The 26257-nt window shown below is 31.7% G+C and overlaps 4 protein-coding genes across 9 annotated transcripts; 2 read left to right on the top strand and 2 right to left on the bottom strand.

The window, feature by feature from the left end:
* The first annotated feature begins 2433 nt into the window (after nt 1-2433).
* LOC100790553 (GDSL esterase/lipase At1g09390) lies at nt 2434-5704 on the top strand. Of its 2 annotated transcripts, XM_014773982.3 has the most exons (6): nt 2461-2797; nt 3134-3199; nt 3386-3574; nt 3908-4068; nt 4533-4797; nt 5213-5704. In XM_014773982.3, exons 1-6 carry the CDS (start codon nt 2554-2556, stop codon nt 5443-5445), a joined length of 1158 nt encoding a protein of 385 aa, XP_014629468.1. In that variant the 5' UTR covers nt 2461-2553; the 3' UTR covers nt 5446-5704. The 2 variants fall into 2 exon arrangements, with proteins under 2 accessions (XP_003521655.1, XP_014629468.1); XM_003521607.5 differs by lacking the exon at nt 3134-3199 and having other exon boundaries at nt 2434-2797.
* Nucleotides 5705-7918: 2214 nt separating this feature from the next.
* On the bottom strand, nt 7919-8744 carry LOC100790028 (protein NIM1-INTERACTING 1). 2 transcript variants are annotated; one of them, XM_006577142.3, is made up of 2 exons: nt 8602-8744; nt 7919-8397 (listed from the first exon to the last, which is right to left on the bottom strand). In XM_006577142.3, the coding sequence occupies exon 2, from the start codon at nt 8384-8386 to the stop codon at nt 7964-7966; it is 423 nt and encodes a 140-aa protein (XP_006577205.1). In that variant the 5' UTR covers nt 8387-8397; nt 8602-8744; the 3' UTR covers nt 7919-7963. The 2 variants fall into 2 exon arrangements, with proteins under 2 accessions (XP_006577205.1, XP_014629467.1); XM_014773981.2 differs by having other exon boundaries at nt 7919-8426; nt 8602-8700.
* A 4442-nt stretch (nt 8745-13186) lies between these two features.
* Nucleotides 13187-19536, bottom strand: LOC100811075 (inactive glucose-6-phosphate 1-dehydrogenase 4, chloroplastic). Of its 2 annotated transcripts, XM_003520738.5 has the most exons (12): nt 19302-19536; nt 18980-19214; nt 18700-18878; nt 17764-17858; nt 17270-17384; nt 16937-17142; nt 16707-16815; nt 16553-16590; nt 16278-16398; nt 14423-14625; nt 13763-13963; nt 13187-13667 (listed from the first exon to the last, which is right to left on the bottom strand). In XM_003520738.5, exons 1-12 carry the CDS (start codon nt 19398-19400, stop codon nt 13430-13432), a joined length of 1839 nt encoding a protein of 612 aa, XP_003520786.1. In that variant the 5' UTR covers nt 19401-19536; the 3' UTR covers nt 13187-13429. The 2 variants fall into 2 exon arrangements, with proteins under 2 accessions (XP_003520786.1, XP_006577204.1); XM_006577141.4 differs by lacking the exon at nt 16553-16590 and having other exon boundaries at nt 16278-16409; nt 19302-19517.
* A 1952-nt stretch (nt 19537-21488) lies between these two features.
* On the top strand, nt 21489-24681 carry LOC100789152 (pyrrolidone-carboxylate peptidase). 3 transcript variants are annotated; one of them, XM_003521604.4, is made up of 5 exons: nt 21489-21708; nt 22327-22661; nt 23373-23477; nt 23586-23633; nt 24166-24681. In XM_003521604.4, the coding sequence occupies exons 2-5, from the start codon at nt 22389-22391 to the stop codon at nt 24406-24408; spliced, it is 669 nt and encodes a 222-aa protein (XP_003521652.1). In that variant the 5' UTR covers nt 21489-21708; nt 22327-22388; the 3' UTR covers nt 24409-24681. The 3 variants fall into 3 exon arrangements, with proteins under 3 accessions (XP_003521652.1, XP_003521653.1, XP_025983727.1); XM_003521605.4 differs by having other exon boundaries at nt 21696-21796; XM_026127942.2 differs by having other exon boundaries at nt 21706-21917.
* Nucleotides 24682-26257: the final 1576 nt, after the last annotated feature.

Here is a 26257-nt window from a genome sequence, read left to right as displayed (position 1 = left end):
TTTTGTTACATAAAATATAATTAAGTTTAGATTTAATAAGAAGAAAAAATTAAATCCAAAAAATTAAAAATAATAATTTCAAAATATGAATAGTTAATATTGGAAATAAAAAAGTTTTGATAAAAATAAAAAAATAAAACCAGTAGTAATATTTAAGAATTTGAAATTTTACTATGAAAGTTTGGAAAAATAATAAATAACAGCGAAGTCATAAACCTTTCGTTTGAAATAAGTGTTTCTAATGTGCTGATATTTGATTTGTGATTGATAGCTTGCTAATAGGCAAGACGAGAAAAATTATCCAAACATGTTTCCAAAATAAAATTGATTTTTAAAGTGTGACGATATGCATTACAATCAATTAAACTTTTCCAAAATTAATCCATATATAGCTACTATATATTCTCCATGATCACAGAGTCATAGTTAGAAGGGGTTCAAAAACTTAATACATATATAATGAAATCTTAATAAATTATTTCGTCCCAACTCCCAAACTCATAAAATATCACAGATGACATGAATCTGAACGTAACTAACATTCGGAAGGTAGTAATTGTTGAACTAGCGAGACTACCAAGTTAAAGTTACTCCTTTTGGTTAAGAGGACTTGTCCTTCTTTCTACCATTGCTTCAACCCTATTGGGAGAGATCTAGCTTGTTTTAGATAAGGATAAAAATTGGGTAATATAGTTCTAGCTTACACATCTTTAAAATAAGCCAATGGGGGAGGGTTATGATAACTGGTTAGCAAACTCAGGTCAATTAGGACCTTTATAGTCAGACTGTGAATATGCCTCATGAGTCACTTTTTACCTTCTTTTTTTTTTTCTTTTTTCTTTTGGGCTTTAGTATCCCCAACCAAAAATGGGAAAAAGAAGATAAAGGTTACTTTAATATGAACAAAACAAGGTTACTTGGAATGAATGGTTGATTGCCAATAATAAAATTTAAATTTAATGAAAACAATAAAACATTTTGCTCTATTATTTGTTTTCCTAACATAAAATATATATTATTTTATTTTAATTTTATATGTTACAGTATGATAAATATTTCGTATTTTAAGAAAATAAACAAAAAAACATATAAAAAAAATATTTTTCACTCCATTTCATACCAATTTAGGGATAAGAATTTTCTTGTGGGTCTCAAAAATAAAAATAAAAACTTTCCTCCTGAATATTTTTCATCTGAAACAAAAAGATAGTTGTTTTTATATATCTATTTCTATCTTTTTTTTCTTCATGTATATTTCCATCCTCCGTGTTTCCTATGAGACACACAAAAGAAAATGAATAATAGTGAAAAGTGGTAAGTGAAAATAAAATATCACTTATTTTTATTAAAAAAACAAAATTATATTTTTAGTCTCCCATTTTATTTTTAATTTTGGATTTTGTTCCCCGATAAAATTATTCACAAATTTTATCCTCGTATTTAATTAAATCACGTAATGTTGGTCTCCCAACCCATAATTGGACGTTAATTGTTATAAAAGAATGTTGACGGTCACGTGTCATGTTGATGATGATTGTCACGTGTCATGTTCTGATTGGTTAATGAAAACAATTCATTTTTCATGGAGTTGACATCCAATCAAAAAATGATACGTGACAGTAATGATTTAATACGAACGTGACACGTGTTCGTCAACATTGCTCTATAACAGTTAACGTCTAATTGTGGTAGAGAACCAACATTGTCTGGTTTGATTAAATATGAGAACAAGATTCGTGACAAATTTTACTGGAAAATAAAATCTGAAATTAAAAATAAAATGGGAGACCAAATTTATAATTTTAACTATTAAAAAAAGTGACCCATAAAAGGATAGATATTGATATATTGAATTGCGGTTGGGGGAATCCTCTTATATAATTTCTTTTTCATAGGACAATAAAATACAAATAAAGATTTCATACCTACTTTAATAATTTTTTTTTTAATAATAACAGTGATGAGGATCGAACTTAAGTTCTCATCCATTTATCCCAGAATTTTTTTTCTTATTTTTAAAATCAGAAAATATTTTTTAAGAATAGATCGTAAACAAACAAGTTGTAAGGATTCCTTTTAAGTTTTTTGTCTTGTTGTGTTGAATTTTTTAAAATTAGATCTATAATCAAACTGATATCCAGACCAATTTATCATATTATACACAGATAGTGTGATCTAATTTTATAAAATGCCTATTTTTTAAAACTAAAAAGTTAATAAAAGAAATTTTTATTAAATAATAGTCAAAAACTATTTTTTTATATAGAATCTAATTGGACGAAATTTTGGTTTTAAAGAAAAGGAAAACTTAACTAAACTAGGCCACTAATATATTTACGTTTTTAAAATACTTTTTTATTAAAAATTAAATAATTAATTCATGAAAATATTCCTAATAAATCAAAATAAAAAATGAACAAAATTAATTATGGTGTAATTAGTTGAAATGATTATGATGATGAGCGTGTAGCTGAACTGAGCTGAGCAGAGCAGAGCGTAGGATAGGGGCGTGTATATAAGTTGAAGGCCTAACCGACACAAGAAAGTGACAGTATGATGGGTTGTGGCGGTGCAATCTCAGTGTCACTGCTGCTGCTGCTTCTCTCTTGTTTTACAGAAATAGCCTTGGCTGGCTGCGATAAGGCTCCAGTGCTGTTCGTCTTCGGCGATTCCAACTCGGACACGGGTGGACTCGCCTCCGGACTCGGTTTCCCTATAAATCCTCCCAATGGCCGCAATTTCTTTCACAGATCCACTGGCCGCTTGTCCGATGGTCGCCTCCTCATCGACCTACTCTGTCTGTCTAAGTTCCCTTCTTCGCTTTTTCATAATTCTTTTTTTCGACTTTAAAATTTCATTACATTACATGTTCTTAGTTTTTCAAATGTATCGTTTATTTTTTTCTCTGTGTTAAAAATTTTAGTATTTTGTTAATTTTAAAATTTAAAAACAATTAATTTACTATAACGAGTGTAAAAATTTACACTTTCTTTAATTTAGTCGTATTCTTCTATTTTCCCATTCCTCTCTTTCTTCATCTAACGCCATAGATTCCAACCTCGGAACCTTCCATCTCCCCTCCTGCACCCTGTCCTCCCTTCCCTCCGATTCCGACCAATTCGACATCGAGCAGCCACGGGTCACGGAGATCGAGGGCCAAATGCCGCACCTCTGGCTAGTGACGACGTGCGATTACGAGGTTGGTGGTGGTTATCGCTCGCGGACCTGCTTCTTCCACCGTCAGATTTGATCTCTGATACAGTTTTCTTATTATTATTATCGAACAAATCTATGTACAAGTTATGGATAAGAAAGTCCTTATTCAAATTTGAAAGGTACCGGTCATGATATCTCTAGCATTCTCTTATTCAAAATACATTTGCAGGCCTGAGTTTGAATGCAAGTTTGTTGGTACCATACTTGGACGCCTTGTCTGGAACCTCATTCACAAATGGAGCAAACTTTGCAGTGGTGGGGTCCTCTACTCTCCCAAAATATGTTCCTTTCTCCCTCAATATACAGGTCATGCAGTTCCGGCGTTTCAAAGCTCGCTCCCTTGAACTTGTTACCGCAGGTACATTTCCTCTGCTATTTTATTTACTTAACTTAGAAATAACTTTTCTCAACAGTCTTTGTGTCCCTTGTGTTAAGTATTTGACAATGGCATGTATGTCAACACTGATTTTTTGACACTTAGTGTCATATTTTTCTCTGTTCTAAAATTAGACTTTTCTTGTTCAAAGAAAGTCTTATCCGTATACATCAATTTGAGTTGAGTTGAGGTATTATTACATTGTTGTAATGCTAGTAAAACCATTGAATAGTATTTCTTTAACTGGGAAAAAATTCATATTCATTTATGAATTTGTACTTAAGAATGATCTGATTGCACTGTAAACTTGCGTAGGTGCAAGAAATTTGATCAATGATGAAGGCTTCCGTGATGCACTCTACTTGATTGATATTGGACAAAATGACCTTGCTGATTCATTTGCCAAAAATCTGTCATATGCGCAAGTCATCAAGAAAATCCCAGCAGTTATAACTGAAATTGAGAATGCTGTTAAGGTCAGTCCAGCGTTCTTCAAAATGTTTTAGTAAACTCGCTCACTATCAACGAATCTGACTAATTTTCTTTGTTTAGTATTGATGATTGTTGATTTAGGTTGGTAGAAGGGGCTGAGTGTAACCATAAAAGTGATCCTAACGTTCTTGCCTATCCTTTATGTCCAGATAATCTCTCCCTTTTCTTCTAATTCATTTCCCTTTAATTGAGTGCATTCTCTGCATTGGCAAATGTTTCGTAGTGTTTATATTGTGAGCGTTAAAATTCTTTATCAGAACTCAATAGATTATAGATAAGAGTGAGAAGACATTTCTACGTAACTACTAATTTGCCCTTTATTACAATAAGCTGCAACAAGATCTTGGGTGGATGATGTACATTGATCTTATTATTTTTCTGAGTTTATTTTTTTATTTTTATTTCTCCTTCTTAGAGTGTGATGTTTGCCTTCTCTATCTGTATGCAGAATTTATATAATGATGGTGCCAGGAAGTTTTGGGTTCACAATACTGGGCCGTTGGGCTGTCTTCCAAAAATACTCGCACTGGCTCAGAAGAAGGATCTAGATTCATTGGGATGTCTTTCTAGTTATAACTCTGCAGCAAGATTGTTTAATGAAGAGCTGCTTCATTCAACTCAGAAACTAAGATCTGAACTGAAAGATGCTACTTTAGTCTATGTTGATATTTATACCATTAAGTATGACCTCATCACAAATGCCGCGAAATATGGTAAATCCAAGCAACCACTTTCTTCTCATTTAAGTATCCATTATTATTTGACTCACTCTTATGTTGCTAAACTGAATCAAGTTTTCCTACTTTCACTCCATATATTATGATGACATAATTGGCACATTTAGATGACTATATATATCTGCACAGTTTGAACACATTTGTTATTGGCTGAAATTTGTTAGATATCACAAAATTTTGTAGGTCTCACTTCTTATTTAACATGTCACACTTATAATTTTGTAATTTCTAATAAATTTTAACCAATACTGGAAGGTATATTTGAAGGAATGTGTTGCTACTGGTGAGCAAGCATTCCTCAATGGGGTTAACTTGCAAATGGTTCAAGTTATTGGATTACTCTTATTATTATCATAATTTTGATGATGTTTGTGAATGCATTATTGATTAGGTTTCTCGAATCCGTTGATGGTATGTTGCGGCTATGGAGGGCCTCCTTACAATTTTGACGTAAGGGTGACATGTGGTCAACCTGGTTATCAGGTTTGTGATGAAGGGGCTCGGTATGTGAGTTGGGATGGAATTCATCAAACTGAGGCTGCAAATACATTGATAGCTTCTAAGATACTTTCCATGGCTTATTCCACACCACGGACACCTTTTGATTTCTTCTGCCACCAATGATTATGCACACTGAGTGTGCAAAACAGTGAATCCACTGTTAGTTCATTAGTTGTTGATTTACCATCAATATAGTTCTCCAAGAACAGAGTTTGTTATGTAGTAACGCCCACGCTGAAGTTCTAAAAGATTAGGGTCTTGCAATTGGGCTGTAACTAGTGGCCTATGTTACCAGAAATTGTATTTTTCTTTGCCAACTTGGATGTATGCTGTATTATGTAAACAATTGATGACTAAAATGATTTTTGGCCTGTTTTAGAAATTTGGACTGGTAATGGAATAAGTGAAACTACTTGCTTACATTTTACTGGTTTATTTGCAGTTGTATCGTGATTGAACCATAATAATTAAAAGAAAAATATATTCATGGGAATTGAAAACAATATCAAAGAATTTATAATTCATGAGCTAAATCCTATAAATAATTAAATTACATATTTTAATCAATCATAATATAAAATTATAATTAAGGTACGATATATGGATTTCTTTAGGAATTTCATCATAATCTTAGTGTTCACTTCTCCAGTTGATTTTCTCTTTTTAACTTAACGTCTTTTCATTGAGTGATTCAACTATATATTAGACCTGTTTGAATACAAAGTTAAAAAAGTTTTTAAAAACTTTTCTAACCAAAAAAAAATCTAATAGAAAAACTCCTAATTCGTTATTCAAACAGGCTCATTGGAGGTGCAGTTTTAAATTCAACTGCGATTAATTTTCAAAAGGAAATTTCATGTTTCAATTTAATTAAAATAACTGTCAATTTTTTTTAATTAAAATAACAAATCTTTTGAAAGGTTAGGATTTGTGCAATTGAAAACATAACTGCAGAATATCTCAATCTAGGGTTCCAACTTCCAAGCTTTGTCCCCATTATATTTCAATTTCAACGGATGTGGCATGGCTGCGCATAATAGATGCCATGCACTCACATAAAGTTGTCATTATTCAATTCATTAAATGTAAGACTCAAGCTGTGAAATATGTGGACCTAATTATCCTCGTTTATACTATTTGTAACTCGTCACGATTACCATTTGACCAAAACACAAAATGATATATTGAGGAAAAAAATAAGATAACTTTGCAGGTGATTTTATCGTCCCCACAAATTCAAAATACTATAAAAATAAAAATTGTCATGACATCTAATATTGCTTTCTTCAGGAGAATTATTTTTACCACTAAATCATTTGCTTCTGGGTGTTAAACAAGCGGTGCGTTCAAATCTGTAATAAACTACAATTAGTTTTAGCTTTTTTTTTTTTACCACCTCCTATATTTTGGAAATTAATTTTCAGAATAATTTTATAATTTAGAAATTAATTTTTAGAATAAAAAGGAATGTAATTAATTTTTTTTATGTACTGTTAATATAAGAAGTCGATAAATATCAATCCAAAATTATAATAAATATGATCTTTATAATAATTATTATAAAAGTTAATAAATTTATTATAAATATTAGATAATAATATAAAAATATTTAAACTACATGTTAGACTATTAGTGCATTAGTGCATGAATTATTTACTCTTAACAAATTAGACTTAGTTAAGTTTTTAGTTTTTGTAATTTAGCTCTTTTTTATTTTTGTTCTTAAAATTATTTTTTATATTTTACCTATAAGTTTCAATTTTTTTTTTATTTTTAATCTTTTTCGTCAAACATGTTAAAAGAAAATTAAGGATGTGTTTGAATTAGTATTGCAATTACGTTGAACAGAAACACTTATTCCCTTTTTGTTTTTCTAACTCAACACTGTCACACATTCATTTTTCCTATGCTCTTTTCTTTAATCATCATTCACTGATTCACAGTAAAAAAAAAAAAAAAAAGGTGAAAATAGGTAAGATGGCATGCCGAGGAATTAATACCACCTAAATTTAACATTTTTAATAAGCATACTTGACAAGATTAAATGTTCTTTCTTAATTATGAAAAAAATATAAATATTTAAGAATTAAATAAAGAATAAGTATAATGAAAAGGATAACAGTGAATATTGTAGTAAACTTTAAAAAAGATAAATAAATGAACAAAAACAAAACTTTCTTTTGCTGATTAGATTGATAAAAAAGAATTATAATTTAAAGGTTCTCAATAATTTATTTACTAATCCTCATAAACATAAATACTACAATTAATTAACTAGGAAAAATATTCTCGATTCAACAGCAGAGAAACAAATACTACATGAGATCCATTACTACTAATGGGTCCCACAAAGCTCATATGTATGTTTTTCTTCCGTTGGATTTTCCTTGTAATCAAGAGAGAAGTCATACCCAAGTAGATAATAATGAAAAATCGGTGACCGCAATTTACTAAGTATATGATAGCTTCTTTTCAATGTACAACAACCACTTTAGGGTCAAAATCATGATCAAGAGCAACGAAAACTGGATTACAAAGACATTAGTAAGGTTAGCAAATCATAGTCATATACTCATATAGTATAGGGCATAGCCAATTCATCAGATATAAATGCATATTATTCTTATAATATAGTATAATTTTATAAAGTAAGATCCAAGTCTAAAAAATGTTCACTTGCTTTGTCTTTCTCTTCATTATCTTGGGCTGCTGCTGGTGTTGCCGTGGTTGCTTCTTGTAAATCTTGTTTCTTTTCTATGATCAATTCTTTCTCTGAAGGAACAGCTGCATGATCATGACCTGAAACAATATTAATAATATTATTTCTCTTTGCCGTTTCTCCAGAATCGATGAAGTCTTCTGGTTGAAACTTTGGGTTCCAAATAGTACTCACTGCAGCTGCCCTTTCTCCATCAATCTTCTTAGTATCTGTTAATTTCTCCTTACAGAAACGATCGCGAACATCCTTTGTCCTCTTTATCAAGGCAAAGAACTTTTCCATCTTCTGCTCCTCATTTTCTTCTTCATTCTCTATTTTTCTCTTCCTTCTTTCTTCTCCTTCCATGTTCCTTATAACTAACGTATTAATTTGACGCAAAATTAAGCTGTACGTTAGTATACATATATATGTGAGCCGTTTAGAGAAAAAAGGAAAAATAAAAAACAAGAATTAATATTGAGAAGACTATGATGCTAGTTCAATTCCCTATACTGTACAGATACACAAACAAAAAATAAAATACTAGAGCATAGAGAATAAAAGTTTGAGAAGGTGATGACCTAGAGCATAGTATAAGGGTTCAACCCAAAATAATTAATAGGCTTCTTTCACCGTGAGTTGAGATCTGACATGAACTTCCTCTAGTCAAAGAAATGAACGATGGAAATTGCTTACTCAGTTCAATGAACTCAAGCCGTACGTGTGTTATTTTATACTAGTCATATTATTGGATTGACAATAATGCCCTTGAGTACTAGGTACCCTTGAGAATTGAGATGAGAAATTATTAAGTAGTTATGATGTTCATGGTCTCTGTACATATATTTAATTTTTTTGTCAATCATGACATATATTTAAGTTTTTAATTTATGAGAAAAAATTAATATTATTTAATTATATGTTATGTTAAAATTAATAAGGACCATATGATCCATGGATTTATTTTTCTTTATTTGACATGAAATTTTGATCCATACAGCTATTTATTTGATTTTAAATTTGACTCAATATCAGGATTTGATATTTTATAAATCAAGGCTAGATGAACTCAATTTATTAACATAATATATTAATATTAATATTATGTATAGTTAAATTGTGTAATAAAAAAGTATAAAACAAAATAAAAATATATTTTATAATATATTTTAAAGTAAATAATATCATGTTATACAAAATATTGTTTCTTAGAAATTTTTTTAATATTAATACATAATTATTTAAAAATTTATATATTTTTAAAAAAAATATGCAACATCAAAATTGGATTGGAATGACCAGATATATGATTAAAATTTATCCTTAAAAATATATTAATTAAGTTTAATTTATAAAAATGAATCAGTCAAAATTAACTTCAAAATAACCAAACCAAATTAATGACGAATGATCAAAATTGAAAAAGGAGTCATAAAAGTGAGGGGTAGGATGTTAAGTTTATGGAGAAGAGACTTTGATCGAAAGCATTTAAGCATGTAGATGCATCTTTCGTACGTCATCCCATAACGTAATATTTCCACCTTCATAATAGTTTTTTTTTTTTTTTTGTCATGGCTGCTTTTTAAGACACATGATGTGTGATTTTAAGGAAAAAATATTATAAGGTCAGAGTTTATTTGGACCAATTTTCACGATATACATTATTGTATTTTATAACATATTACATAAAAATAATATATAGATATGGACTATCAAGAGAATATACCTCAATTTACTAAATTATTCTAATTTTTTAGTATTTATTTTTAGTCATTGGAATAAAAAAAATATAAATACAAACTATACAATAATTCCTTCATCTTAAATTGTGATAGATTCCATCGAGAATACTTTAGGTTGGTGAACATATATAGAGATGAGTGGACCCCATAAGAAACATGGAATACTTATCCTGAATTAATGATGCGTGTCTGGACTCAACAATACTGTAGCATCATCAGATTTCAAATCAGTTTCTATATACTAGTATTTTCTTAATAAAGTAATATTGCTACATCATTCGACTACTTTATTCTTGTAATGTTTAACAAGTATGATGATGCTACTATATTATATTGCTAGTGTTTAACTTATATTGCTTGTCAAAAATAACTTGAGTTATATTAATTTTTTATTATCGAAAATATGATTCTTTTTTATTAGTTTCAATCAGTTAAACAATTTTTTATTATTTAAATAACGCACTCTCAAGTCATTTATGATCTAACGAAAATGTTTGTTAAGTAATATGAATTAACTTTAAATAACTAATATAAGCACAGTCAAAGCTGCTCTAAGAAAAATGTTGACCATGTCTTGAGCGTACTAAATAAGATAACAAAAGTGAAATTTCTAACATTAATGTTATCAATATACTTTCATGTTTCTTTTATCAGTATACTTCAATATATTTCCATATAGTTTCTAACATAAAAGCATTTTACATTAATTTTTTAATAAACGAAATTTATATACTTGTTAGTAATATATTTTATTTAGTATAATCAAGTGATATTTAGAATTTTTATTTCACATTTAACTAATTTTCTTCTATCAATTTAGTTATTTAGGATAAAATAATATTTTCAATTATTACTTTATGTCTAAATGGAATATTGAACTCTAAACTTTAGTTAAAGGAGCCAAGTGACATACCTCCGATTTTCAAGTTGTAACAAAAATAAAATGCTTTGTTTAGTGCAACTTGAATTTTATTAATTTGTGGAATCTAGATGGGAAAAAGCAAAGAACGAATCTTCCTTGTTTTGTTGCGTTAGTGGACCAATTTCAATTCTTTGTACGAGCTACTCGGCCTCTGTCCATAGTTTTTTTTAAGGAGCGATCTTCAATGGGCTTAGTCTTAGATGAGTTGACTCATTACTTTAACTAAAAGCATTTGAGAGGATTAGTAACATTTTTTTATTGATTAAAATTTATTAAAAATTTAAAATCATAAGTAAATATCCTTAAATAGAAAGTAAATCTCACAAAATTTTACGATTTTTAATCAATTTCATTCAATAATAAAATGTGTGCTAGTATTTCTTAAATGTTTTAAAATGATAGGTGTGAATTACATACTAGTATAATATATTCATCATTTAGTAAAAAATTATCAATAATATATTCATCGTGACAGTGAAAGATGAAGACAAAGTAGCACTATACTTTTGTCAAAGTTGTAATTTGTAAGGATGCTTGTGCATGCGACGTCTACTCATGATCTTAATTACTCTGGCCCCTATAGTGGAATGGAAGCAAGGATAATCCATGTGCCATTTTGAGATGGAATTCTCGTTAAGATTATGTTTCAATTTTATACTTATCACAATGTAGACCTTAAATAAGCTCGATTCATTTATTCTTCTTAAACAATCAAATGTTGTGATACTAGCAAACAACTCACTATCCTCTTGAATAACATAGTGTCCGGATCCTTCCTTAATTGAAAAGGTTTTAGAAAATTCTAGAGCTTTTAAAAAAAGTGTAAAATTTTCTAAAACGTCCTCAAGAACTCTAGAGTAGTGTAAAACTCTTTAGAAGCTTGTGGAAGAATGTAGAAACCTCTGAAATATTCTGGAGATATGTGGAACCTTCTGAACCCTTATGAAAGGGTATGGAAGGAAGTAGAAGAGTGTAGAGACTCCTAGAATGTGTGGAGCATTCTAGAGATAATTTTTCACCCTAAGATACAAGTAATCTCCACCATTCATTGTAGAGGTGAAGTAGTATAAATAAGGGTAGGAGTCTTCATTTATAACCATTCAAGACAAAAGTGAGTTCACTTCTTAGAGTGAAAAAGCTAGAAAGTTAGATAGCCTTTTTGAGAGAGAAGATAATTAGCTTGAAAAGTCTCTATCCTCAAGTTTGGGTAAGTCACCGTAGAGTGAGTCAATCTTGTAAACACATCCTTATAACCCTACTATTCTTTTGCATAGTGGAATAATCTTCATATTAGAGAATTGTAATTTCTCATTACTACCTTTAATTACTAAGTGTTTATCTTAACTTCACCAAACGGAAAAGTCCAAATTTTTCCATCAGATACATACATCATCATGGGAATTTATCAAAGATTATGAATCCTTCATGGACATTTTGACTAAATTGGAATCTCACGAGTTTTATCACACTATTCACATTATGATTCAAGTACTAAAGGATCCAATAATTTAGCAAGAAATGATCAAGTTGGGTAACCCGACGTGAGTCAGATTGGTTGGTGACCCAGTGGGAGAACATTGTTTGATATCTATCAGGAAAAAAGATAGACAGAAAATTTTAATATGATTTTATTATATTAAAGTTGTCATAAAATGATTCATTTTAGGTGACATCTCCCCTGTTATTAAAGTGTAGAAGATGAGATGCCTCATTCTAATTCCATGATACATGCGTTTGGATTACAGTTGACAGACCATGATTAGACCCAATGAAAAAACAAAAACTTTTTTAACGTCTATCCAAACCATGGTTTAGGACTCAAAACCATGTTTGAATACAAATCAACCACAATTTTGTCGAACATGACGATATTTGTGGATAAAGCACAAGTTACACTCTCCAAACTAAGATTTGGAGTGTGCAAACTATAATTCAATATCCACTTTCATTTCGTTGTCTTGATTGCAAAGTGGCCTTCATCTGAGATAGTCTTTTTAGTATTTCGATAGACTTGATTACCCTACACGTTTTAATTGTAATGCTGCAAGTGGCGAGCAACATGACCTACTCATCACGTACGTATGCATTAGGGGGGGATGGGGGGGCTCCCCATTTCTTCGTATGTACATATATGAGGGACAATAACTTGTTTGTACATCAAATTAACCATCTCTACTTTTCTAATATCAAATAAATAATTTTTTACACAATAAAGAGCTTTAATAAATAGTTAAAAACAGATAAATCAGATTTAAATTTCCTAAAAAATGTTTATATTATACTGTCATCTCTGATTTTTAAAATTACACTATCTTCCCACAAGAGATAATTAATGTTATATTTTAATTTAGTCTATTTTAATTCAAATAAACACCCTATCACGAAAGAGTTAGGATATTTTAAACACACCTATTATCAACTTTGAAATTTCATCCAAAAAAAATACTTTATTTCATTTTAAAAATTAATTGATAAAAGCGGTCCAATGCTGAAAATATATGCTTTCCTTAATTCTCCTTATTTTTCTTGAATTTTTTTCTTCACCTAAATTCAATAAAAAAAAAATTACAGTTTTCAAATATATGCAATTGTCAACAAGACAAAAACAACGCTGTTCGGCAGTTGAAGTTTTTTCCAAAATACTTGACACAGCCTAGGTAGGTAGTCCTTACAGGGCAGGCAGGTAACATAGTATAAACACAGAAGTAACGTGCTATAGAAGAAACAAAAACAAGGATGCAAGTTTTAATCCTCCACCCAACGGACACCATGTTTCGCCCAGAGGTAGTATGCCCCAATAGGACCGCGACCCCCCATCTCATAAAGCTCCACTGACATATTGTTCTTGTCTATCTCATTCAGAATTGGAGTTAGAATGGTCCACGCTGCTGCCAACTCATCACTTCTCATAAACAAATGGTTGTCTCCATCAATGACATCCAGAAGAAGATGCTCGTATGAATCCGGCACCTCCATGTTGTACCTTCAACATTAATAATGTAACATGCAGGCATGGTTGGTTAGCATCATTTGGTCAAAATATGGTGCAAACAAATAGTCCAACATTTAAGAGCTTACTTGTCCTTGTAAAGCAAATTTAATTCTGAAGAGTCCAGTTGCAGGCCTAGTCCTGGAACCTTATTGTTCACTCTCACCAAAATAGCTTCATCAGGAACATCCCGAAGAATGAGTTCATTTATGGCACGGTCCCTGTTATGCCCGATGCACTCATGGTATACATTCCCCGGAACATTGCGAAATTGAATCCGAATCTCCATTCTGCATTAACATATTTTCTTAGCTGGGTCAGCAAATAACACTACATTTGAACCAATATATTGTACTTTTAAAGGAATTGTTGCATTCAAACACAGCCATAAGCAACTCTTAGATCTCCACCCTCCAATATTTCTTTTGAGTGTACAAGTTTAAGACATGGGGGCAGGGGAGGAAGGAAGCAAATTCATTGTACTATTCAGCCTTTCCTGGACTGACCTTGAAATAACAAAAAATCCTACTACCACTATTCTTTACCCTTTTATTAGACCACTTTTCAGAATTGGAAATTTCATAATTGTTACAAGATCAATATTTCTCACAGGCTACAAGACCTAAACTCACTGCAATAAGGAGAAATTATTGGAACAGGGATAGTCATGCCAAGGAGTCTAAATATGTAATCTAGGACATAAAAAGTACATATCTAAAGAAAATTGACACAAAAGATGATGATTTTACTGGTGTTTGATGAGCCCCAAGCCTGTTTTAATCAGAAATGGCACACCATCCCATCGTGCATTGTCAATGTATAGTGCAGCAGCAAAATAAGTAGGTGTCAGACCATTTACGCATGCATCAACTTTGGCTCCACCACTTGCTTTATATTGGCCAAGAATGACATCCTTCGGCTCCAATTTGCGAATTAACCTCAAAACCTTGAGCTGAAAAAGAAGGCAGCAACTAATGATACTAGGTGATAATGAGGAAATAAAGCATCCTTCAAGTTGCCATTGTAACAAACAACCTTAATATCTTAAGAAAAAGTTGTCCTTAACAAATATTAAAATAGTATTAGTGTATTTGTTGTTTTGAGTATTGTTAAGTATGTTTTAGAGTGACTCCTTTATATTTTAGCATTTTCTGCATTGCAATTAGGCAAGTTTCTTACTTAGTTGTTTCTTTGTCTTGAAGTTAATGAATGAAGGGAAGCAGTAGAAGGCATGAATAAGTGGAAAGAACTCAAGTTTCACAGGAGAAGTAAGCTGTGGTTCTAGCACCTAAGCACCAGAAGACTAGTGCCTGTGTGCGCACTGGGAAAATGCGCATTACTCACAGGATAGCCAGCATCAAGTGCTGGTTAGTCAGCACTGTCTTGCACCTGAACGCTGACACGCACCTGAGCATCCAATGGGCAGCACTAAGCATGCATGTATGCTTCAAAGTACCCCATGTGACCATCAGATCCCGAAAACTGGAATGTCACCGCCTAGGAGAAAGTGATAGTTATTTTTCCTGTCAGTATACAAGGACAGAAGGACAGAAGGACAAATCTAAAAAGACAGACCAGATCAGAGGCTGAAAAGAGAAAGAAGCAAGAACAGGTTAGCTTAATTGGAAAGGAGGAAATTCTTATGCCTAGTCTCCTGTTTTCTTTCTATATTCATTTTTAGCTGAATTTCTCTAGCTAGGGTCAAGATGGATCTTAGTTCTGAATTAGATGTAATCCATATTTGGATTTAATTCAAACTTATTGTTCTTTAACTGGACGATTAGTTACATTCTTAATGCTTTTTTTAAAGTGGCTGTACATGATGTGATTCGACGATCATGCTTAACAGTTGGGAAATTGTATGATAATGCATGGCTTAATCATCATGTCTAGCATAGATCCGGATGATTACTATGCTTGTGGTCAGAATCACATCATACGAATTCTAGCCTTCTTCAATTACGGCCAATCTAAGGGATTAGATAATCATAAATTCATAATTAACTAAAAGAGAATTAATACGCTAAGGACTTGGATATTAACTTACAATTGGGAATTCTACCATCCTTAAATTTTTGAGTTACAAAGAAATCTAAATTTGGTTAATCCATGGATGAACTATGTGGAAATCAAATCCCTAGCTTCCTGTCCCATTGCATGAACTTTTGTGTTGTTTTTGTCTTGCTGTTCATTTCAATTAATTCAAAAAACAAGAGAAAAATGCTAATAACACATTCTTTAATTCACTTTTAATTATTGATTGAAATTTATTAAGACTCAAAAAATCATATGGATCCCACACCCTAGTTAATGAGTCTAACACAGTATTTTGTGAATCCCAGTATAATCCAACTGATTTCAACCAAAAACAGTGTGTTTGAGAGTGTATTGTTAGCACTCCTCAGAATAAGAATTAGTTTCAAATGTTCACTTTGATTCCAATAGAATTCCCTTCAATCCGTTTACCATTTATCCGAGTAGCTTCAATACAACGAATTAGTGATTATTCTTTATTACTTATTTGACTTGGTACACTTGCTAAGGCATATCATAAGGTTTGTTTACTTTATTATAGAGTTTATAATCCATAATTTGCATGTGTACCTTTTCATTTCTAATATCTTCTCCATCAAGGCTTATTGGTGGTTCCATGGCAAGCAATGCAATTGTTTGGAGCACATGACAGTGAACAATATCACGGATAATTCCGTAGCCACTGAAATATCTGCATGGGTACTGGGTAAACAGAGGACTAAGCTGCTATCATATAACAAACAACTACTTTGGAGGAAAAATTCTTTATACATATTCAGTACAGAATTATGCATTGCATGATATTTACTCAAATGAGTCTAATGACATAATAGTCACTAAATTACCTTCCTGGATGCACACCCAAGTCCTCTGATAAAATGACCTACAGCAATTTAATTAAACAATCTAATGACAAACATTAATATGCAGAAGAGACATTTGAATTTTCATAAATTCCAGAAATTAAGGCATGCTAATCAGATTAAAAATGGGACTAACCTGTACATTATCTATGTAAGTACGACTCCAAAGTGGCTCAAAAACTAGATTTGAAAACCTTAAAACTGTAAGATTTTCAATGAGATTCCTTCCTAGTAGATGATCAATCCTAGCAACAGATGAACATGAATCATCAATTTAATTAACAGTATTTCTGTATCTGCCCAGGTGGTTCATCCATCTATGTCTTTGGGTGCATGAGCTGAAAGGTGAGAGGAAGTAATAAATACCTAAATATTTGCTTTTCCTGAAAGTTTGAAAGAATATATTGTGTCAGCCTATCGGAAGAACGTGCATCAAAGCCAAATGGCTTCTCAAATATTATGCGATTCCATCCATTCTGGGTCTGAGCACTGCTTGCAAGGCATGAAGCAACATCCAAAAGTGCTTCTTGTGGCACAGAAAGGTAGAATATCCTGTTGGTTTTGGATCCTCCCTGAGGTAGATAATAAGCTGTGATAGAATCAGATACCAAAGGGAATACAGCTAGTGAACGAGTTTACAGGTACTCATTTGAGACAAAAAGAACTTCATATATTCTGGTGAGATTTTTCCGAAGTTACCTCAATTTGCTCCATTCGAGAATTCAGCATGGACATCCCATATTTATTGTCATAGCCTCCATTAATGTAATATGTTTTACTAAGGAAAGCATCTAATTTGTTGTCACAATTTTCTCTGAAAGTTTTTGCATTTCACATTAGCCACCAAGCTAGAATATTGTATAATACTGACTAAGCACAGGGGGAAAAAGGGAACTGGACATTATTCTTTTATTCTCAAGCCAGAAAGACGCATAACTTTCTGTTTCAAATGAAATTAGTCAATTTAATTAGAACTTTAATATTAAATAATTAGACACATATAAATGTTAACATGAAAAATAAATTCGTAGGAGATTTTATCTGCTATAGGTTGGGAGTAAGTTTTTACAGAACATGACTTAGGAAGCAGTTTCCCAAGTTTCTGAGTGTAAAGTTCAGTGCTAAAGATTTGTCCATGAACAAGAAGCAATACATAGAAGGTAACAATTTGGAAACTGGTAAGAAAATCATACTGATGATCAACTCGGCATGTTAATGTTGAAGCTATAATAGATCGCAGGTCTTCATCAGTTATATCCTTCCTTGAATAACCAAAAATGCCTACATTCTGCAGACATGGCAATGTAACAATTGGAAAAGATAAGATTCACTAGAAACAAGTACTCTTGATATGTTCCAATTTCTTTATCATAGTAAAAAAATATTGGAATAAAATATCATGCCAAAATCCAACAGATTATGTATTCACAACAAAGGAATTCGAGGTAGAAAAAGAACAAAGCTACAAATTAATTTACATAAAAGACTCATTAGATGGATGATGAACTTGCTTATGGTCTCATAGCCAGATTTGAGCCCAGCTAAAGAAGGAGGATTCTGTTAGACTCTAGGTTGATTCAATCCAGACAGACAATGGTGTGCTGTTGTTTTTGTTGCTCGTTAGGTGGATGATTGAATCCAATGCAATTTTATTATATTTGAATTTGTGTTGAAGATCCAACATTGACTAGCAGCAAATGAAATGGCAAAAATAGTGTATATGAGTGGAAGGCTAGTAAAATTTTATAAACTAACTTTTGGGATTGAGTTAAATCCAAACCCAAAATCTAATATGGTATTAGAACTTATGCTAGTGTTGTTATTAAGCCTGTCGAGCTACTCGTTATCGGACCACTCGCATATGTCCAATCCTGCAAACCTCACATTCAAGATGTTCAGTCTTTGGCATGAGGAAGGTGTGCCAGAGATCCTCTAACTAATAATACGGTCAAAATAGTGTATATAAGTGGCCAGTAATCCTCACTTTATGAGCTATCGGGATGAGTTATGCCCAAATCGAAATTCTAAGAATTTTGAGTCTCAAGATATGAACTGAGGCTTTTGAAATGCATGTACGAGAACTTTTAAGTTGAAAAACAGGTGCGATAATGCAATAAAAGATGTTGTACCTCGGGAAGAAAGCCACTGTAGTAGAGGGCAAACAAAGCAGGGAAAATCTTCCTCTTTGCCAGCTCACCGGTGGCTCCTATGACAGCAATACAAAGTGAGGGCTTTCTGCCAACATCCACGGGAGTACCAGACAAACCTGTCTGCAGCAACGATAGAGACTCCACCGGAGTGACCTTATCTGTGTGAATGAATATCATGAACAATTTTGAAGACAATTAATCACATGGAAGCCTAAACAATTAAGACAGGTGAACAGTGGTCAATTAAAAGTCAACACACCATCAGGAACACGAAGATTTGAAGATGAATCAGAAACCGATCCCTTTTCATTTTCCAAATTATTCCTGAAGTGATGGTTTCTATTCTTAGGTTGCTTTGGTGGCTGGAATTGGAAGCTGAGTCTCTCAAGTAGCCACAGTTTCAAACCACGAAACTTTCGACACAAGCAGGTGCCTCCAACATTCAGCACAAGACGACCACCACCTGTTGCTGAATGAAAGTTGTTCGATGCAACCTGCAACAATTAAAAACTCATGCAGCAGTGAGTGGACTTGGAGCAACAAATTTAGAACGCAAAAATTAAAGTGAAGAAGAAGCATACGGTGAGTGAATTTGAGCAAAGATGTGCTGGAGCAGGTCTTTGGAATGCAAATGAGGATTCCGAGAACGAAACCGAGGTTGAAGAGAAAGACACAGACATTTCTACCTACGTGTTCGGAGGTAGTGAGTGATTAAAGAGAGGACGGTTGCAAACAGTGTTCGGAGCCAAGACTGAAGACACTCTGCTGAACCAAAGGTGAGCTCATTGGAAAGCCCGTGATCTTTGTATTTTGGTCGGAAACACTTTAAATTATTGCTAAATATTTTTTTACTCCAATGATGTGAATATTTTTTTTAAAGTGTTCATTTTATAATTATCAAATTCATCAAAATTTATTAATTTAGTTAATAATAATAAATTTATCTTAAATATATGTATTTTTTAAATATTATTATCGTTAATAATTTTTTCTCTAATACATGTTAATATATTTTTTCTTATATTTTAGACTAAAAATAATTAATGCTTAAGTTTCATATAAAATAACAAATAATTTATAAAAATTGAGTGTCATGAATAAGAATGGATGTAATATTTATATGGATAGTTTGCATGTTTAGATAAACACACATAAATATAAATTATAAATTAAATTCATAAAAATATTCATATATAATTTCATAAATCTAAGACACCATTGACATCACTCCAAAAAAGACAAAATAATTATAGTAGTATACGGGATCCCTCGTTAAATAGGCATTTGATCACACTAGGTCACCCATTACTGAATTTGTTAGATTTTTGAGTTCACACTAAATTGTAAGATCTTTGGCGGATATTTTTTGGCATGAACAATAACCAATACGTAGAAATAAATATTAATTTTTTAGAAAATTAGAAATTAAATTGTACTGTTTTAATTTTTATGAAATTAAATTGTTTGGCTAATACAAGAAACTGAACCTTTCTCTTTGGTGAAAAAAAAAGTAACTTGAACCTAATTTTATAGGTTGTCATTAAAGTCAAAACAATAATTATCCGCTTAAGTTTTCCTTATTAAAGTCAAAAGAAATACTGGTGCTGTGTGGCAGGAATTGACGAAGAAGGTGTAGGTGAAAGCCGCTGCCATGCATTGCAACTCCAATAGAGCATAATCAACAAAATTATAACTTCAGCCAACTACCAAACCTTAACGGCACAGTTAAGATTAATGTTTAGGTGAATTTAGTGTAAAATATTTTAATCTCTGTCATATTAGTTTTCACGTTTTATGCATCATTAACGTAAAAAATTATATATATTTGAATAAACTTTACATGTGATTCCCATTAAATTGCATAAAATAGAATGAAATGTGTTGTACTCTAATAAGTTTCAAATGCCCTTTTGAGTTTAAATAAAATTAATCGCATCTTTTGAAAAAGGAACAGACAAAAAAGTGAATTGCCTTGATTAGTATATGTTAAATAATTAATTATAATGATTTCTTTTCTTTTTAACCACACTGATATTCCAATAGGACATTTTCTCTCATTATTAATCTTAGCGATAAAATATTCACAAGTCACTATAGTTTTTCTTTTTTGAATGGGCAAGCACTACCTACATACATTACATGTAATTAACATTACATTACATAGAATAACATATAATGTATCTAATACTATGTCTTAAATGCCTTTTTTTCGATTATAAAATTATTGTCCTATGCTAAATGATTAGTTATAATGTGTGGTATTTAGATTACGATACAAAGAAAAAAGAGACAGAATATAAAAAATAAAAACATGAATTATAAAAATTTAACTATTCAAGAAGTAACTATAAACTTTATTACTTGGCATTTTCCTTTTCATGTTATAAAACAAAATAAAAAGAGAAAAAATTACATCTCTTCACATTTTATAAATAGAAAATGTTATAACCACAAAGCCATACTGATGACATTCTATACTAGTATCTTTTATTTTTTTTTATCAAAACCCACTATGATGATTTCAATACGACACCTTCTTGAAAACTATAAACACCTTTTATTATTTTGAGTATTTATAAATACGTATTTATTTTCTCTTTCTTCCTATTTATTTATTTATTTATTTCTACAATTTGTTGGTTTAACCATTGTAATTTGTAGGACGTACAATCTACAAAGGTGTGTTATTCACATATTCTTGTACCACAAAATTATTAAATTGTTACGCACGTTGAGGTTAAAAATCTACAAACGACAAATCTGTTATCAAAATAGATAAAATAAAAAATAAAAACGGAACAGCAGCAACGTTTGTTGTTTGAAGGTGACATTGACAGCGGCACCCACCTGTACTTGTATTATTTTGGTATTCGTATAAATGTTTTCCTCTTTCTCTCTTCTCTTCTAAATCTAATTCGAATCTTCGCCAGTTAATAGAAACTCAACTTTGAGTAGATAATACTGCTGGATGTCTCGTCTCTAATTATTGTAAGACCTTCTCTCTCTCTCTCTCAATCAAAGTTCCGTTGCGTTTTCTCCTTCAATTTTTCTAATTTATGGCTCTTTGATCATTTGGGTGCGTGATCATCATCTTTTTCTCAATTTTATTTTGATGGGGTCTTGGGTTTACGGTTCTACTACAATTCAGCAATGAACAAAGTGCTTTGCTTCCTCCGTAACTGTTATCTATCTGAAAAGTTAAAAACTCTGGTCTCATATGCGATTATTCTTCTTTGCATCACACTTGAAACTGATTTTTGTGTTGTTGGTGGTTACTCATATCTTAGATTAGTGAATTATGAGATTATGTAAAGACCCGTTTCTTCTGATTCTGGTTTCCCTTTTTTGCCGTTTTTTGGTTTTTTGTTGAAATGGTTGCACTTTTTTCTTTCACTGCCTCGTGCTTCGAAAAATTCCGAAGTGAACTTCTTTTCTGGTACTTTATGCAATTCATCAATGATAATATTAATATCTGAACTCTATGTTGAATCAAAGTTTGCTTGATGTGTTTCTAAATAATTTCTTTGGATATGATCCACCATGTAGGAAAATATTTCAATTTTTCTGTCCCATAATATGCTCAAAAGTTCTTATCTATTGATGCAGGTATTTGGAAAATAGTTTTGAGTTGAGGATCTAATCATTACCAGATTTAATATACTTGGCAAATGGGGTCTGAAGGTCCTACGACACCGACAACAACAATTCATGTGACAGGATTTAAGAAATTCCATGGAGTTTCAGAGAATCCAACAGAAACAATTGCCAATAATTTGACGGAGTACATGAATAAGAAGGGTTTGCCAAAGGGTTTAGTTATTGGGAGCTGCAGCATTCTTGAGACTGCTGGTCAAGGAGCACTTGTTCCACTGTACCAGAGATTACAATCCGCCGTTATTGCCAAGGACACTGAATCTTCAAATTCCAATAGAATTATTTGGGTGAGTTGCCCCTGTACTCGATCTATAGCGTCACTGTTTGTGCTCATAGCTTTGTGTATTCATTCTTAAGTGCTGGTCATTTATGTAATTAATTCGTACCTGTCAATTAATTTCCCACTGAACCTGGATATGTTATGTTATTCTAGCTGAATTATCTTGCAAAAAAGAAATAAAAAACCAAGAAGGAGAATAACATTATCATCCAACATGGTAGATAGCACAATCCAAGACTGTCAGTCACATTCCTTGTGAATTTCTGAACACACCAATAAAAGTCTGCAGGAACTGCAGAGGAACAACCTAACACTGCTCCAATAACTTAAAATAAGCATTGCTCACTGTGAAATGGATTGAGTCTTTGTGACTACTATAGTAATTACTCTATTAAAATCTGCTCATTAAATACTGTGAAGATCATATTGTTAACGTTTTGTTTGTGATTAAATCAGTTGACTTTGGACTTCTATTTTTAGTACTTTTACACATTAATTCAAAGGCTGAACAAAAAAGGATGGCAATGAAAGCTTGAGCATCTAAATAGTAAATATCATGTTATAGTCATAAGAAGTCTCGGAATGAATAGTGAGAAAATAACCAGTTGACTGGGATTTTTCGTTGGTTAGGCTCAGATATATCTTTATTAAGTTGAATATATTTTTTTATTCCTCCATCCCTGCAAGCCCTGGCTGTTTCTGATTTTTGTTTATTCAGCTGCATTTTGGGGTTAACAGTGGTGCAACAAGGTTTGCTATAGAGAACCAAGCTGTCAATGAGGCTAATTTCCGATGCCCTGATGAAATGGGATGGAAGCCCCAGGTGAGATTGGAGTAGTAGATTCATTTCAAACTTTCTTTCATCAACAAACCTTAAGAACGGATGTCCAAAGATCATCTTCACCGAAATTTGCATAATTTTATGTTGCAGAAAGTCCCCATTGTTCCTTCGGATGGTGGAATTTCGCGAACAAGGGAGGTAAATAGGCCACTTATATTTCACATATACTTAATTCCTAAACTAGTGTGTACTCTTGGGCTTGGTGTTTAGTCCTGACACTGTAAATACTGATTGCTATTTGTTTTGGTGGCACTGGAGCTGCTGCTTACTCCTTACACTAGCCAATTTTCTTATGCTATTCTAAAAATCATTAGCAAATTACGTTTTTGGGCTCCTCATTTTGTTAAAAAATCAAAAGTAAGGAGGTATAGAGGAATTTAGTTATGTGGGGTTGTGCCCCTTCCCCTTGATGGGGAAAAAATATTACATGGTTCGAGACTACCATGGTCTGAGACTTCCAATCAATCTCTATATGACAAGTAATTGAATGTTATTAATTCTCGTGTAAATTGAAAAACTCGACATAGACTTGCAATGTAATAATTTCTCCTTAATGGGGGAGGCTTACACAGGTAGAAAATAATTTTATGCATAGATAACATGAAAAAACCACTTGGTAAAACATGGTTGGCTCTGCTTACTAAAGAGAATTCTACCTAACTTTGTGCAGACTTCACTTCCTGTTGTGGAGATCACCAAAGCCTTGGCAGAGAAGGGATATGAAGTTATGGTATCAGTTGATGCAGGCAGGTTTGTGTGCAATTACGTTTACTATCATTCCCTTCGCTTCACCGAGCAAAACGGGATCAAATCCCTTTTCGTGCACGTGCCGCTCTTCGTGACAATAAATGAAGAGACTCAAATGCAATTCGCAGCTTCCTTGTTAGAGGTGCTTGCCTCTATACCTCAGTAGTACCATTACACTCGGTCTCAGACCCTCAAAAGTGGGAGCTCCTATATTTATTCTGGTGTGATTATGCTTATGAAAGTGGATGATGGTATCTTGAATGAGATAGTTATAATAAAAATATTGTATTTAAATGGAAACGGTTTAATGAAAATGACATATGTTGTAGAGGGCATTTGCTCTCATTGGTAAATGTTTCTGATTAAAGGTTCCAGCACATTGTGATGACAGTTTGATATCTTCAATGTTTACCTTGTGAATAAATGTTCATTTTCTTTATAATAAGCTCTTTTTTCCCCCTATTATATCATGCTTCTGAATTAGTGTATAACAACATGTGGCTGTTCCCCAGTAAAACTGAAAAATAATACTATTTGAAGAAAGAAGAAATATAGAGTTTAGGCGTGGTGGTAGAATTGACTGACTCATCATGTCTCACCTATCATTCACTTCTAAAAATTGAGACACAAAATGGGTTGAATCATTTTTGTAAAGTTGGATAAAAATTTTAACATTTAGTAGAATTTTCATTTTTAACCATATTTTTTCGTCCACAATTAAGAAAAGTATTCTACTTTTTTTCTCTCTTTTTTCACAAGTTATTTTCTAAACTTACACTACAAATAGCTTGAAATAGGATTTCTCAGTAGTCGTAAATCATAATTTTTATTTTCACTCCTTGTTACACCTAAAAAATTTTAAAAACTTTTACGGCAAGATTTTTTCCTCCACCATCTTTCACTTCACTTTTGCTCATGATAGGTGAAAAAGTGCAAGAATAAAGAATCACTACTTGGTGAATGATGATTTTCTTTTGGTTAATATTATACATTTTAATCCTCGAATTTGTTCTCTTGCTTTTTCCTTTTATCTTTTATAGAAACATGAGTGAAGAGAAAAAGAGAAGATTTTTCACTCCTTTTCGTTCTAAATTATTTTTATCATATAAAAGGTTGGTGTAAGAAGAGAGCATAACAAGATAAAACAATATTTTTTTTTTTGTTTTTGTGCAAGATTTTATTTTTATTTTTCGTAATTATTTCTTAAATTAATGTGTTTTATATCTAAATAATTTATGTTACAAAATATTTAATTATTTGTTTTCCTTAAAATAGTTAAAACCAAATATATAATGTTGGTAAATTTGATATCATAACTAGTGAAATGAAAGTGACATCAGTGACGCCCAGAATTTACCCTATACTTACACCAATTTACATATATTACTTCATTTATTAATTTGTAATTGCAAAGAACCTATAACAACACAAAGCATTGTTAGGCATCATATATGGAAATTACAGCGTATATATAAACATATATTATCATTCAACGTTGTTAAACAACATGTAAATGCTAATTAGAAGATAGAGTTGGAAAAATATAAATATATATAGTGATCCATAACATATACATTTAGGGGTACGCTACAACCCTAACACGAAACTTGTCATCATCTAAAACTTGACATAACCACATGCTCACAGGCCTAATTCATTATCAAGAGGATCAATGGGCCTAAGCTTAATAGCCCCAAAACAATACTAGTATGATTTTCATCCATCTTTTTTCTCGCGTCGTTCAAATTAGTTTTTGTACTTTATCTTTTTATAATTTTTCTGTTTTTCATGTACTTAATAAATACTATCCTATTTTAATACGCACACGTGCTACATACATATAATTTTTTATTTCCTTCTTTAATTCAACTTATATTTGTTATTAGATTAGTGATTATGATCTATGTAAAACTATTTTACACTAATAAAATAAAGATATTTAATTTATTACTAGTGTAAAACAATTTTATGCTGATAGTGTATAATTATTAATCTCATTTGTTATTATCATTATC

The sequence above is a fragment of the Glycine max genome, chromosome 3, assembly GCF_000004515.6.
Source record: "Glycine max cultivar Williams 82 chromosome 3, Glycine_max_v4.0, whole genome shotgun sequence".
In the NCBI taxonomy this organism is placed as follows: domain Eukaryota; kingdom Viridiplantae; phylum Streptophyta; class Magnoliopsida; order Fabales; family Fabaceae; genus Glycine; species Glycine max.
Note: the sequence above shows the minus strand (reverse complement) of the source record. Positions and strands in the feature narration are given on the sequence as shown.

Excerpts from the sequence above, each read along its gene's own strand:
- LOC100790553 (XM_014773982.3), top strand. The coding sequence starts at position 2,554 with ATGATGGGTTGTGGCGGTGCAATCTCAGTGTCACTGCTGCTGCTGCTT. Across the intron at positions 2,798-3,133 it reads CCTCCTCATCGACCTACTCT|CCACGGGTCACGGAGATCGA; the intron begins GTCTGTCTAAGT and ends GACATCGAGCAG. Across the intron at positions 3,575-3,907 it reads CCTTGAACTTGTTACCGCAG|GTGCAAGAAATTTGATCAAT; the intron begins GTACATTTCCTC and ends AAACTTGCGTAG.
- LOC100790028 (XM_006577142.3), bottom strand. The coding sequence starts at position 8,386 with ATGGAAGGAGAAGAAAGAAGGAAGAGAAAAATAGAGAATGAAGAAGAA.
- LOC100811075 (XM_003520738.5), bottom strand. The coding sequence starts at position 19,400 with ATGTCTGTGTCTTTCTCTTCAACCTCGGTTTCGTTCTCGGAATCCTCA. Across the intron at positions 19,215-19,301 it reads TTTGCTCAAATTCACTCACC|GTTGCATCGAACAACTTTCA; the intron begins GTATGCTTCTTC and ends TAATTGTTGCAG. Across the intron at positions 17,859-18,699 it reads ACAGTGGCTTTCTTCCCGAG|AATGTAGGCATTTTTGGTTA; the intron begins GTACAACATCTT and ends CCATGTCTGCAG.
- LOC100789152 (XM_003521604.4), top strand. The coding sequence starts at position 22,389 with ATGGGGTCTGAAGGTCCTACGACACCGACAACAACAATTCATGTGACA. Across the intron at positions 22,662-23,372 it reads ATTCCAATAGAATTATTTGG|CTGCATTTTGGGGTTAACAG; the intron begins GTGAGTTGCCCC and ends TTGTTTATTCAG. Across the intron at positions 23,634-24,165 it reads GAATTTCGCGAACAAGGGAG|ACTTCACTTCCTGTTGTGGA; the intron begins GTAAATAGGCCA and ends AACTTTGTGCAG.